General features: G+C 39.9%; 1 protein-coding gene across 4 annotated transcripts in view; it reads right to left on the reverse strand.

The window, feature by feature from the left end:
• Nucleotides 1-14,663, reverse strand: part of LOC119648291 (bumetanide-sensitive sodium-(potassium)-chloride cotransporter) — a 219,360-nt gene that overhangs the window by 98,470 nt on the left and 106,227 nt on the right. For 3 of the 4 annotated variants that reach the window (XM_038049948.1, XM_038049951.1, XM_038049949.1), the window contains exon 5: nucleotides 5,693-5,716. The exons of the other annotated variant lie outside the window; for it this stretch is intronic. In XM_038049948.1, coding sequence (XP_037905876.1) covers nucleotides 5,693-5,716 — 24 coding nt within the window. The remainder of the gene's footprint in view (nucleotides 1-5,692; nucleotides 5,717-14,663) is intronic. 4 annotated transcript variants of the gene reach the window in all.

A 14,663-nucleotide genomic window follows, 5' to 3' on the forward strand; every position in this document is an offset into this window, starting at 1 on the left:
GCGAAATGTACGAACTGCATCCATCCAGATTGAGCATTCGACGCGAGATTTTGGGCTGCATGTCAATGAAGGTAAGACGAAATACATGGTGGTTGCCACCATGTTAGCACCAAAAACCAAACGACCCACAACATCAAATCTCACTGATCAAACGAGAACAAGTCGGGAAACCGGAGGCGGAACGCTTCAGATATGGAAGGTTTTGCATATTTCTTTTATAAAGACATTTGAGTGTGAATTTGTCCAATTAGTACCAAGCACGTTATATATATTAAGTGAGAATATCCACTTTTGGTTGATAAATCACTTGAGAACACTTCGTTATCAAACACCTAAAATAAAGGCAATAAATACTAAATATAGGGATTGTTTCCATTTTTTGACCCCCTGGATTTTTGACTAGGTTTAGAAAAACAGTGGAGCATTTTTTTTTATGAATTTTGAGTCCTCATTCCCTTGTGTTTCACCCAATGTAGTAATCGAGCTTTTTAAGGTTTTGTGTAAAACAAAACCTTATTAGAATCGAGACGGTGTCTGTCTGTCCGTCTGTCCGTCCGTCTGTCTGTCTGTCTGTCTGTCTGTCTGTCACACTCGATTTATTCGGAAACGACTAGACCGATTGTCACGAAAATTGGTGAGAGTATGTAATCTGGTGATCCCTTTACATGCAGTAAGTGGCGCCATCTTGTGTTAAGTTTAAGGGGGGCTCCCCGTACATGTGAATGGAGGGTGCAAATTTTTTTTTCACAGAATGTAGCCATGTAGGGTATCAGATGAAAGGTCTCAATTAGTACTTTTCGAATCTAGTTCAATATTTGATATTAGATGAAACATAGGGGAGTGAGGGTTCAAAATATGACCCACAAAAAGTGTAACAGGTCTCGTTCTCAGAACCTATACAACCGAAAAATCTGAAAAAAATCACAGTGGTGCATCTCTACGAAATCTAGGCCTCAAAATATATCCGGTTCCGATATCTGCACAAATAAAGTTAATAATAGTATATTTCCACATTTTAGAAATTTACCCGGCACCCCCCCTTATGTTCATCCCAGAAGTACAAAATTTGGCATGTGTGTAATGAAGAATATAATGCACAGTTTGGTCAAGTTTGAATAAAATCCAACTATTATTAACAAAGTTATAGGGGGTGAAACTTTACAATTTTTTGTGAATTTCGTGCACTCTACAACCCGCATGACGTCATCATCACATATCAATTCGTCAATACCACAACGAAATGAATTCTTATGAATTGGGTCGCAGACAATTATTTTGTTTTAGTTTTTTAGTTATTTGTCAACCAGACATGTGTGTATATAGGTATATAATATATGCGTGCTAATGAACTTTGCGGGTAGTGCCTAATTCAGATAGATATAAGACGTAAATCGGAAATATGGGTACGATAAATTTAGATACGTGCATATATGTGTGCAGTAGGTAATAGGCAGTTTGTTTGTTTAGGGTGAGCGTGATATCTATGGCTCTAATATGTACGTATGTGTCGTAGTTTGGAAAAATATGAAGGATTATGTTGGATTTGTAACTATATACGGACAGAAAAATGTGCGTCTCTTACATAAGATGAACACAAAACCTTTATACCCGAAGCGCGAGCTTCCGGTATTCCGACTTGTTTATTTGATGCTCCATATGAAAACATTTTGGGAAAAAAATACACCTCCCTTTCGCATATATGGAAAACTCCCCTCCCCCCTTAATCTCCACGCAAAATAATGTCACTATTTGTATAACTTGCAGATCACATGTTTTCATTAAATTTCGTAACAATCCGTTCAGCCGTTTCTGAATAAATCGAGTGTGACAGATAGACTGGCATTGAATTGATTCTAATAAGGTTTTGTTTCACCCATAACTTTGAAAATGGAACACAAAAAATGCACATACTATCCTTTCATAAGTATTTGATTTGATATTAGTCAGCTGTTTCCTTTTTTTTATTCCTGCTGTATACATTTATATATAGGGGTGCGGAAAAAGAAATGTCATATTTTGTCAATAGATGGCGACACTTAAACATATCATGTGTTGTACTTATCGCATCGGATCATACTATACGGCGATTTGAAGACGACAATTTGTGCTCAAAGTGTCTCTCTGAGAGTGTTGTGATCGTATGTTTCAGTCTTAAGTTATAGCGCATTTGTCATATTTTACGTTTTTACTACCTGAGAGGTAAAAATGCAGCGAAGGCGGCCGAAAAAATTAGTGAAGTTTATGGGCCCGATACTGTAACGATTCGCACAACACAGCGTTGGTTCGATCGATTTCGTTCTTGTGTAGTGGATGTCGAAAATACACCCCGTACTGGTAGGCCAATCGTCGTAGAAACCGATAAAATCGTCGAAATCATCCAAGTAGATCGGCATGTGAGCATTCGCTCGATTGGCCAGGAACTGGGTATAGACAATAAAACCGTTTGGAACCATTTGTCGATTTGGATTCCAAAAATGTTTGGGTGCCACACGAGTTGACGTAAAAAAAGCTCTTGGATCGAATCAACACCTGCAATGTACTGCTAAAACGGAACGAACGACCCATTTTTGAAGCGGATAGTGACTGGTGATGAAAAAGGGATCATGTAGGACAACCTGAAGCGAAAAAGATCGTGGTCGAAGCGCGGCGAGCCGGCCCAACCTATCGCCAAGCCCGGATTGACGGTCAGGAAGGTTTTACTGTGTGTTTGGTGGGATTGGAAGGGAATCCACTATGAGCTGCTCCACTATAGGCAGACCCTCAATTCGGTCCTCTACTGTGAGCAACTTGATTGTATGAAGTAGGCGATTGACCAGAAGCGGCCAGAATTGGTGAATAGGAATGGTATTGTGGTATTGTGACATTACTTTTTCCCCAACCCACTATATCCTGTTCAGTTGTTTTTAGGGCATATGCCAGTAACATGTTCTGATAATTCTAATTGGTCAACGTTGCGTTCGTTCGAAATTATAACGCTTATTTGAATCAAGTACTTATTGACAGGTGATTGATCATGCATCCATGAAAATGCCTCAATGAAGTTTGGAACGGCAAGTTTTGTTGCGAAAGCTTAGAGCTCTAACGACTGATCCATGCAGAAAAACAACAACAAACACAAACATCCACAATCGGGACCACCGATAGGTTGACTTTCAATCAGTCTGGCAATCGTCCTTTTACTCCTAAGGTAGGTATTACCAATTTACGCTTATATTTTGCTCACATTGTCCTAGCAGAATTGAACTTGCCACCAGCGAATCATTCCGGTAATTTATGATTTATAACCATCCTTCCAACTCAGATTGTGTGACCAAACTCGCAGCGGATCTAGACTGTTTCCTCTACTGATTTCATGAACAACCACCAAGGAGTGAACAGGAAACACTAACCACGGAAAATGTTGTCAAAATAAGGTCGGAACAAAGGAAGCTGGACGCCTCGGGTATAAAGGTTTTGTATTCAAACATTTCCTAAGCACGTTTTCTCGTTTGTCCATAGCAAAAAATTCAAAATATTTTTTGATATATTCAACTGACTTCATATGACTTCTATAACTTTGTCAATAATAGTTGCATTTTTTCAAACATTTTAAAATTGCATATTGTATTATTGCGCTTTCACATGTATGAGGAGCCCTTCGCTCAACCTCAACGCAAAATAACGCCACTTGCCGTACGTAAAGAAATTCACACACTACACACTCGCCAACATTGAATCGATTCTAATAAGGTTTTGTTTTACACAAAACCGTCGGGAAACATGCAAGGTATTAAAGGTTTTGTGAATTTCATTTATAAAAATATTTGAGTGCACATTTGTCCCATTAATACCTAGAACATAATATATGCATATATTATGTGAGAACATCCACTTGCGGGTAATACTGACATTTACAGTCTAGAATTTGCACAGAAGCGATAACTTTGGCCTATTATACCTTTGTTAGTAATAGTGCGAGTTCCACCAAACTTGGTGTGATAATGCTCTACATTATACTCTACATTGCTGCACGGTTTCATGATTCTAGAACGAACTTTAGAAGGGTTTCGCCGTCAATTACTAAAAATTATAGTAATTTACTATTATTAACTTTATTTGAACAAAAAACAATATGGAACTACTTCGGAGCTTAGCCACCATTGAGTGGCAACTTCTTGATTTTTTTTCAGATTTTTAGGTTGGGTAGTTTCTGAGAATGCGTCCGTGAAAGAAACGTTCACTTTCAATCCCCCCACTCCTCAGCCTTCCAACAAGTGTCAAAACTAAGACCGGCTTCGGAAAGCACTAGCCAAAATTTTCCATTTGACTATATGTAGTGAAAAAAATATACACCTCGTTTTGCATGTATGGGGACCCTCCTTAAATTCAACGTAGAATGATGTAACTATATGCATGAGCATTCACAGTTCCCACCCTTCCACTAAATTTCGTGTGGATGGTTATAGCGGTTTCCGAGAAAAACGCGTGTGACAGACAGACAGACAGTGAACCGATTTTAAGAAGGTTTTGTTTTACACTAAACCTTAAAAATAAAAGAAGGACACTTTGGTAGCCGGAGGAGGTTGTTGTTGAAGTTTCAAACGAGATGAAGATTTAGCTTATTTTATAGGGTTGTATAATAATTTGTTCGTTTTACTGATTTTGTTGAATAAGAAAATACCTTGGATAAGATAAGGCAGAAGGACGTGACCGATAAGCCCTCCCTGCAAATAATAATAATAACCATAATCCGAAAACTGATTACTCTTTTTAACAACGTAATAACCGCTCCCATCATCAACAAGCACCTAATTGTACCGGAATGGAAATCAATATAATTTCAACGGCGCAACAAACTGGAGAGAATATGAACCATTGGTCAAACTTTTATTCTGCTCAACATAACGCGACACATGCTGCACTGAAAGTCTTTCATTTTTAGATCCTTTTATTCTTGGATCCTTCTATGGCAATAACCATAAATAAATGTTTTATGATTGCCACAATTCTGGTCGACGGCATCGGATATTATGTCAACTATTTTCACACATGGCGCATTTTTGTATCAAACAAACTTACACGGAAGAAACTGCTTCAACCTTGAAAGTTATTTTCCAGATAATTCAATAACTTTAGGGTCTTCCTGAAGGTTAGAATCACTTTTCGAATCTCTGTCACTTCACATCAGGAGATGAGCTGGAAACCACTTCGAAGGAAATTGTAAAAAGTTGAGGTTTATCTTCGGTATACATTAGAACCGCTACGGTGATTGTGTGACGAAAAAGGGTTACTTGAAAACATTACTGCCAATAACATTATGCTTATCTCTCAGATATGGTACCAGGAATGGTCACAATCGATGTCCAAGAATCCATATATGGCAGTACGTAAACGAATGCGAATAGGAGAATGTGGCGATGGAAGGTTTCAGCAGCTTCGAGGGATAAGTGATTCAGACATCCACGATCTTCCTATTCAAAATATGATATCGACCCAGCATAAAATTTAAACCCAAAAGTAGCTTGTGATAATCCGCAATTCATCCTGTGGGACAACCCAATTATCATAATAAGTGACACTCGTCAGGTGGCATTTCATTACGGTGCACTCTACTTCCTTGAAATTTAAGCAAGAACGAGTAAATCAAGCAAAATTTACGTTTCTCAGTTGAATAACAAATCAATCGTATTAGCTCCCGCAGATGGATACTCACCTCATAATCTCCGTAGTTCCAATACTGACCAGCAGCGTATAATAAGAAGAAATTTCATTACTAAAGCGGTGAGTACATATGTAGGCGCACGATGAACTACTCAGTCAAACTTTTCTGCCACTACGCACTCGTAACTACGCCTCACATAAATTAAACATCAACAATTATATGGATGAACTTTTCATTAATGAGCTCTGACGCCTCCACTTCACCAAGAGGTCAATTAGTGGTTACACGTTGTAATTTCGATGTGCCGCCAACATCAACTCTCAATGTTTTGGATACTGTTTGGAAATGACAGCAAATTGATGCATTTATGATTAAAGCGAGATGAGAGCCAACAAACATATTTTTCAGATATAGAAAGAGTTAAAATTTATGAATTCTTGCTGTATCTAATGCGAATTTCATGAAAAGTAATACCCATAAGTACAGGAAGGTTAAGTGTGAAATAAACAGTAAGAAGGGAAGGAAAGTGCAAACCAGTCTCGAAAATGTAATAACAGCAGACCATCGGGTGGACATTTCTCCTGTTAGGAATTAGAGCGTAATATATGCATGTATTATGTGAGAATTTCGACTTTCGGCTGATACTGACAATGGAAGGCTTTGGTGACCAAAAAAATTTACACACCCCTTTTGCATGTACATGCCCCTTTAATTTGCCGTAGATGGATGTAGCTCACTGTATGCATGAGCGTTCACAGTTTCCATCTTTCCACCATATTTGGTGTCAATCGCTATAACCGTTTCCGCGAAAAATGCGTGTAACAGACAGGCAGACGGGTACACAGACCTAGACATCTGGAATAATGAAAGGTGGAACCATTTCTAGCCCTTTGGAGATTCGGAGGCGTATACGTAAAGCATCTTAGGTCCTGTCGTAGCCAAGATGGCAATACCCAACACAGCAATGCTTCTTTCACTTTGGAGATGAACAAGATGGCAATTCGGATTTTTCTTCTTCTATTTCAGCTTCTGTCTTATTCAGAAGAGGGGTCGGCTCATTTTGATCATCAACGGTGCAACAACCGGTATCCGGTTTAGGCCTGCCTTAATAAGGAACTCCAGACATTCCGGTTTTGCGCCGAGGTCCACCAATTCGATATCCCTAAAAGCTGTCTGGCATCCTGGCCTACGCCATCGCTCCATCTCAGGCAGGGTCTGCCTCGTCTTCTTTTCCTACCATAGATATTGCCCTTATAGACTTTTCCGGTAGGATCATCCTCATCCATACGGATTAAGTGACCCGCCCACCGTAACCTATTGAGCCGGATTTTATCCAGAACCTGACCGTCATGGTATCGCTCATAGATTTCGTCATTATATAGGGTACGGAATGGTCCATCCTCATGTAGGGGGCCAAACATTGTTCGAAGGATTCTTCTCTCGAACGCGACCAATTCTTCTTGCTAAGAACCTATGCCTCCGAGAAATACAAGAGGACTGGCAAGATCATTGTTTTGTACAGTAAAAGCTTTGACCCTATGGTGAGACGTTTCGAAAGGAACAGTTTTTGTAAACAGAAATAGGATCTGTTGGCTGCCAACAACCGTGCGCAGATTTCATCATCGTAGCTGTTATCGGTTGTGATTTTCGACCCTAGATAGGAGAAATTATCAACGGTCCCAAAGTTGTATTCTCCTATCCTTATTCTTCCCGTTTGACCAGTGCGGTTCGATGTTGTTGGTTGGTTGGTTTTCGGTACCTCTTGCGTTTACTTTTTGATCGGTTGTGCTATTTTCCGCGGTCGTAAATCACCACTTAGCGGGACAGGCCATCGTTGTTTCGACTGGCTTTTTGGTCATTTCTCACCAATTCATGGGAATCTTGGCGAGTGAATTTTTATCAAGGCGAATTACATGCCCATACCATAAAACACACGCCTCTCATATTGATCGTATTATTTCCACTCCATTACTACCAGGCGCCGTTCATTGTCCTTTATAATCGGCCTACTGTCAGGAACATATAGGGTAATAGGGCGAACGACACTGCGGTAAATTTTGAATTTGAGCCGTTTGTTAATACGTCGATCACAAAGAACGGCTGTGCTGGAAATGCACTTAATTCAAGTTGCTCTGATCTGTGAAGCAAATTCATAACGCAGTTACTCATTGGTTGGCGGGATATTTGAATAGCTCAGTTGTGACCGTCAATAGTCCGATTTAATCCAAATCCCGAATGCGGAAGTAGAGGATGAACAAGTTCTTGCGTTGAAATATTTTCGAAATATCTATCCGACAAGGCTCGCCAAACGGTAAAGAAAATACCGTTCTTGTCATCTACGCAACAGAAGTATTTGATACCTTGTATACGTTGGTGTCGGCATTTGACAAGATGATACAAATCTCTCTCGCCGTCCCGAGTGTCCAGTTTATCGTAAAGATCTTTGTAATGAACTGATCGGTTCCTTTGCTTCCCGGTTGACATTATTGTAAATTTGCAATTGATCAATGTTTTATCGAAGAGGTAGGGGCGATTCTTCTCACGGACCTTTATTTGGACATCGTCACTCCAAAGTCAAGTATTTTGGTTAATGAACCGCGCTGGCTTGGTGACCTCTAGGGTTGCATAGGCCGCTTTGTGGATAGTGCTTTTAGCTTGATCCCACGACTTTTCGACATTGGTTGACAATCGGGTAACTGAAATCACTTCTTTCCTTCTCTCACGAAATCGTCACCATTTAATTCACGGTAGGCCAGTGCGTTCTCACAATTTATCGGTGGATTGATTTGCAAGACAGCCGATGTTGAGGTGCAGACATTGACGGTGATAAAATACCGGCAACTTAAGAGTGGATTAGCATTAAACCATTCCTACTACAAAACATTGGAAGGTGTGAAAATCGTAAGGGGCTATCCCTAGATCGGAATAAGTCGAGGTATCAGAAGGTGGATTCCATCTCGAGTATAGCTACATCAAATACGAAAGCAAGTACGGACCAGATGAGCGCCCGACAACGCTGGATGAACATCCCAAATGCGTCAATTGCGAGCAAGTCACTATCCCATCAACTCCCGTAAGTGCCCTATAGCGACTCAAACACCGGCTAATCATACCATCTCAGATTTCCGTCAGTTTGCTTAGCAATTCCAACAATTGATGATGATATTTGACATGATGATCAAACTGATGTTATTCCTTCATTGACGTTTGGGTCATCGAATTGAGCATACACTTTTTAGTTGGTTGTATTTTTTTTTTGTGATCACAACGCACAAATAATGCCCTTGTCCGAAACGTGGTTAAATTCCCATCATATGACCTTATCTTCCAAATTTAACATCGCTCTCACGGCATAGCGGAGACATTGTAATATTAGGCTTCGACAAGTTCATTGCCACACAACTCCTCGTGTGCAATCTGCACCCCTTTGTCTTTCAGGAGATATCTTCTTCCTGCAAAAAACCGTATTCTCCTTCTCTTTCTACACAGCAGCCATTCCCGAGCCTGCCCTCAAGTTATCAAGATACTAAGCCGTTGAATTCAACAAATTCCCTACAGAAGGCCAAAGCCTAAGCAGATGACTCTCCGTGACATAAAGACATGTTGCATCTTAAGGAAAGAAAAATTACTGGCTCTACGTCTACATATTTAAAAACAACAATGATACAAGGTACAAATCCAATCAGCTCCTAAATAATTCTTCCTTCTCTTTTTGGGTTAACATCCCAAGCCCCTCGACTAAAAAGATGCGAGAAACTTTCTTTCCAATTTGTCTAGACCACCATCAAGTGGATGGCGGACCCAAGGCTTCCCGAATTCCAAATAAAAACTACTTCAACTCCAGCCGGGTAAGGCCAGAAATGGTAGACGGGTTTTCCTGTACATGCAGTGATTCACGTCCATGACATGTTTGTGGATTAATATAAAGGAGCGGACAACATCTAATAATCAATTCGGTCAGGATGCTCCAAGGGCAGAGGCGAGGCAGCGTGTGATTAGTTGCCTCCGCCCCGGGCGAAACCATAGATGTCTTTTTTTCTACTCAAAGTATTCCCTCTTTGTCGTAAAAGATGACTAAAAAGACTAGAGATTTATGGGCTAACTACTTGCGATTTTCCAAACTCTATTATTACTGAAACGTCAAAAACGCCTCAGTTAGAGACAGAATCATGGCTATGAGCTGCTATGTTAGCGCCGCGCTGAAAATCAGTTACCGTGAAAACGCATGCGTGAAAGCATGGCATTTCGAAGAAAGACACTCGTCTTAAGGGCGACAATTGGAAGGGTATTTTCCAGTGTCCTGTAGCCGCGAAAATACCATCTTGGAAATGATCAAAAAACATCTCGGAAGTTTCGCCGCCAAAGTTTCTTCTGTCTTACTATATGAGGGTAGTAAATGAAAAGTTTACAAGCCTTAATCTACTCATGGATGCCATTACATCGGACTATTCTGATTGGGAAAACTTCGCCGGCAAACGGGTCAGATGCGTGTGGATATACTCATTTGATGTCGGATGTGGGACTGACTATGTTGTACGATGGCATTCGCTATCCCAGGGTTGCCCGCGAATGGAACTATGGAGAGGAGTGCAAATTTCTCGGAAAACGGGGATGAAGTGCATTACCAAGAACCGACAGTGATAGCGTCTAGGTCCGGTTAAATCCTACCTCACATATGAGTTCATGGAAATCGTATACACATATTTATTTATGAATAAAAATGTTGGATGTTCGATGATTCAGATGTGAAAGGTTTGGTACATTTCTAATGTGATTATTATGATCTATATTATTTCAAAATTTTGTATTTCTAGGATCTAAAGAAAGACACAAATCCTATTATTAATTTTATTTGGGAATGGGATGTAATATACGGCTACTATTTTATATGGATCATGACAATGGTTTTTCGTGATTCTTAGGCCGGATAGCTTCTGAAAAAGGGACGTGTTTCACTGCATGATGCACACATTTTAAGTCCTGATTTCTCGACATTTTCGCCGATATTGAAACTTTGGCCAGTTTTCAAAAGTATTTTTGAGACTTTCGTTTGGTACTTCGCCTGAATTTAGTCTTAAAAATCACACCTTTCTTTCGTCTGTAGAGGTGAGTCCATTCTCTTAAAATCAATACGTTTTGCTTGTCAGGAATATCAGAGGCGCAAATTCAATCGAAACTGTAGTATTGGCAGCTTTTGACAGTGAATAAGTTGACTTTTAGCCGTCAAAATCCCAGGACTGCAGTACCTGATGGGCAGTTTGGCCACCACGGCATCTAATATTCCAACCAGCTACAAGCAGAAAATGAGGTGTTTCAGCTGCTCCCTAGACAACACATGGTAAAATTACAGAAGACTGTGCCCAGGGGAGAATGATGCATATTACTAACATTAACGACAGCTGACCGTAGGGGGCCACAGGAGGTTCCTCAGGTTCGAAAGCTGGGATCACTCAAAGAAAACTCAACGATAATCAGATTTGGGTGAAAGAGCTCCCTAAAAATCCCCATAAATTCCGGAAGGAGGGTTGGGACAGATGTTTTCTTCGGTATGGAAGCAATATAGATTTATATTCGAAACTTCCTGGTAAAGCACTCTTATACAAACCTGTAAGCCTACTGGATCAAGCGCTGGATTAGGGAATCTACAGTAAATTGCCCTATTGTGTGCTTATCAGGCTGCAAATCGACTCCAGTACAACCAGACAAACCATCGGCATCATTATACTGGGTAATTGCTTGGTTGAAATTCAATACAGGAAAGTGGACCCTCGGGATGGCGAGAGATTCCTATCTCCATCGACTCGGCCGAAGCCGACATCAGCGCATACAGGATATTGAAAAACTATACTGTACTGTGCTTAGTGATCGACGAACCGTAACAGGCAGGCGGTGGAAATACTTTGAGATTGGAAGTATACTGCCATTATCAAGTATCGCAGGCAGACCACTGTTTCCAAGTATAGTCATGTGGGCTATCTAACGTTAAAACTTTTAAAAACTGATCTCAGTTCTGACATTTAATGCCAAGAGGGGAATGCGGGGGTTGGAAGACGGTCATTTTTTCACTAGTCCATTCTCAGAATCCTGCCCCGGAAAATCTGGAAAAAATAACGAAGCTGCCGTTACACCCTGCCTAAGCTCCGGAATACTATCCATACCGATATTTACGCAAATAAAGTTAACGATAATAAATTGCAACTTTGTTAGTAGCAGTACGATTTGCACTGAATTTGGCAGGATGCTGCTCTATGTGATTCTGGGATGAACCTAAGGGGGGTTTTGTCGTCAATTGCTAAAAATTAAAGTAATACACTAATATTAACTTTATTTGAACAGATATGGAAGGCATTCCAGAGCCTACGCACCATACTGTGGCACCCTCTTGATTTTTTTTTTCAGATTTTTCGGTTGGGTAATTTCTGAGAATGAATCCGTGAAAGAAATTATCACTTTCAATCCTCCGCACTACCTTGCTTTTCACCAAATGTCAAAACTAAGTAGCTTCGGAAAGTACTAACCGAGACCTTTCATTTCATACCCCAAATGACTATATTTGGTGAAGAAAAAAATTTACACCCCGTCTTTTCATATATGGGGATCCCCCCCCCCTCCCCTTAAATTCGATGTAGAATGATGTAACTCATTGTATGCGCGAGCGTTCACAGTTCCTACCTTTCCATTAAATATGGTGCCATTTCAGAGAAAAATTCGTGTGACAGACCGACAGACAGTAAACTGATTTTAATAAGGTTTTGTTTTGACTGATTTTTAAAAATTATAACTCAAAATCGCATAATATTTTTCTCGATTTTTTTTATGCGCACAAAAAACCATTCAATATTTTTTTTAAATTATGGTTTCCACGATAGCCACCCTTGTAGTGAATCTTCCATTGAAATTCTATTTAAATTCACTGAACCGTGTTCGATAAATAATGGGCACCAATTAAAAAAATACAGTTTTGAGGAAAACGCGTTTGAAAGTTCACACGTAAATTACAACATGCAACTTGTTGTTGTTGTGGTTTCCACCTTTCTGCTATTCCTGCTGCATAGAGTCTCCCTTCCATTTCTTCTTGGAAATTTCGTAAGGCGGATTGCTCCTCTCTGACTTGCTCATGCGCCGCTCGGAACGGCTGATCCGGACCACAGTATGTCTAATAGGCAGTACCCACACTAAATGGATCAGACTAGCGAATATATTGGAGAAGTTTATCCGTACACATCATACGCCCTCAACATCTGACAGAGTCTACATGTCGTTTACTGCCTATGATGTGTACGGACAAACTTTTCCAATACATTCGCAAGTCCAGTTCATTTATTGTGGATGCTACTTATTTTATATACTGTGACCCGGACTCCGTCGACCGGTCAACTGCGTGCTTAAAGACCTTACATTCTCACTGCTGTAACTTTCTAAAGACTCCGATTTTCGGAAAATTACTTTGCCAGTATATTCCATGAATGCTTTATATTCGAACAAAAAATAAGTCCGGAAACCGAAAGCTGGACGCTTCAGGTATGAGCGGTTTTGTGTATTTCTTTTATAAAGATATTTGAGTGTGAATTTGTCCCATTAGTATGTAACACGTAATATACGCATATATTTTGTGAGAATATTCACTTTCGGGTGATATTAACATTCAAAATCTTGAATTTCCAAAGAAATGGCAACTTTGAACTATTATAACTTTGTTAGTAATATAGTAATGTGATTTCCACCAAACTTGGTAGGATCAAGCTCCATATTATAGCCTACATTGCTGCAATTTCGTGGTGCTAAGATGAACTTAGCCAACTGCAGCCAATTACTGAAAATTATTGAAATATACTATTATTAACTTTATTTGAAGGGATATCGGTATGAAAGGTATTTCGGAGCCTAGCCACCATATAGTGGCAGCCTTTTGATTTTTTTTCAGATTTTTCGGTTGGGCAGTTTCTGAGAATGGCCCCGTTAAATGAATGATCACCTTCGACCCCCCGAACTCCCCGCCTTTCCAACAAATGTCAAAACTAAGTCGGCTTCACATCAAAGCTAATATCAGATTCAGAAAGTCCTAATTGAAACCTTTCATTCGATACCCCACATGACTATATTCGATGAAAAAAATTTATGGAGTTTGTTCTACACAAAACCTTAAAAAATCGATTTCTTGAAGCCGTCGTACGGGATGACCAACAACAATTTCTCCCAGCCCATGACAGATACGCCAATACTTGTATAGGTTTAAACGGGACAGTTGACTTAACTATTCCAGTTTCGATGGTGTTCCGGTGAATCGGGATTCTCTTTTCCTACGTTTCCTAAATTCAGGCAGAAGAGGACGAATCTTAAGGAGGCAGATTTAGGAGGTGGTTCTAGCGGGGAAAAATTGCACAGTTTTATATTATATATGTACGAATGCCTGTTAAAGATTTCCATGTTTGAAAAAAAAGTAACCCCATGGACTACTATCACTTCAACACCAGGCTCGTAGTGAAATTGGTAACTCACTGATCTGGTTTGACGGCTTCTTTTACTACTTTTCATAGGAAATAGATCGAGCCCACATTGGGAGCCAGATTTTCAACAAAACATGGCACATAAGTCTTTTGTTTATTAATACCCAAAAAGGGCACCACCATATAAATGGGCTACGAAGAGTTATTTAACATATTATTGTTATGCCCATCGTTGCACAATATGTATCCGACCATGACTAATGTACATTTACAGTCATCCGTAGAGAATAAGCTTCTGCATACGATAATTCACCCATAATTGAGATGAATTGTTTGAAGCCCCGCAAGAGAACCTTTGACATGCCCTCAAGAGCATGTAGAAAAATTGATATCCATATGTGTAGTTTCCGCGCTCCTACGCATCAATCAACGTACGTTCGCGTTCATATCAAAAAGATAACTAATTAGATGAAGGTTACATCACGTGTATCAAAAGATCATCACCTCGGAACGGCCGAGTTACATGTTCTACTCTGACTTGTGACCCATAGTGAATTATCTACGACGAAAAGTCC

The sequence above is a fragment of the Hermetia illucens genome, chromosome 2 (genome assembly GCF_905115235.1).
Source record: "Hermetia illucens chromosome 2, iHerIll2.2.curated.20191125, whole genome shotgun sequence".
Taxonomy (NCBI): Eukaryota; Metazoa; Arthropoda; class Insecta; order Diptera; family Stratiomyidae; genus Hermetia; species Hermetia illucens.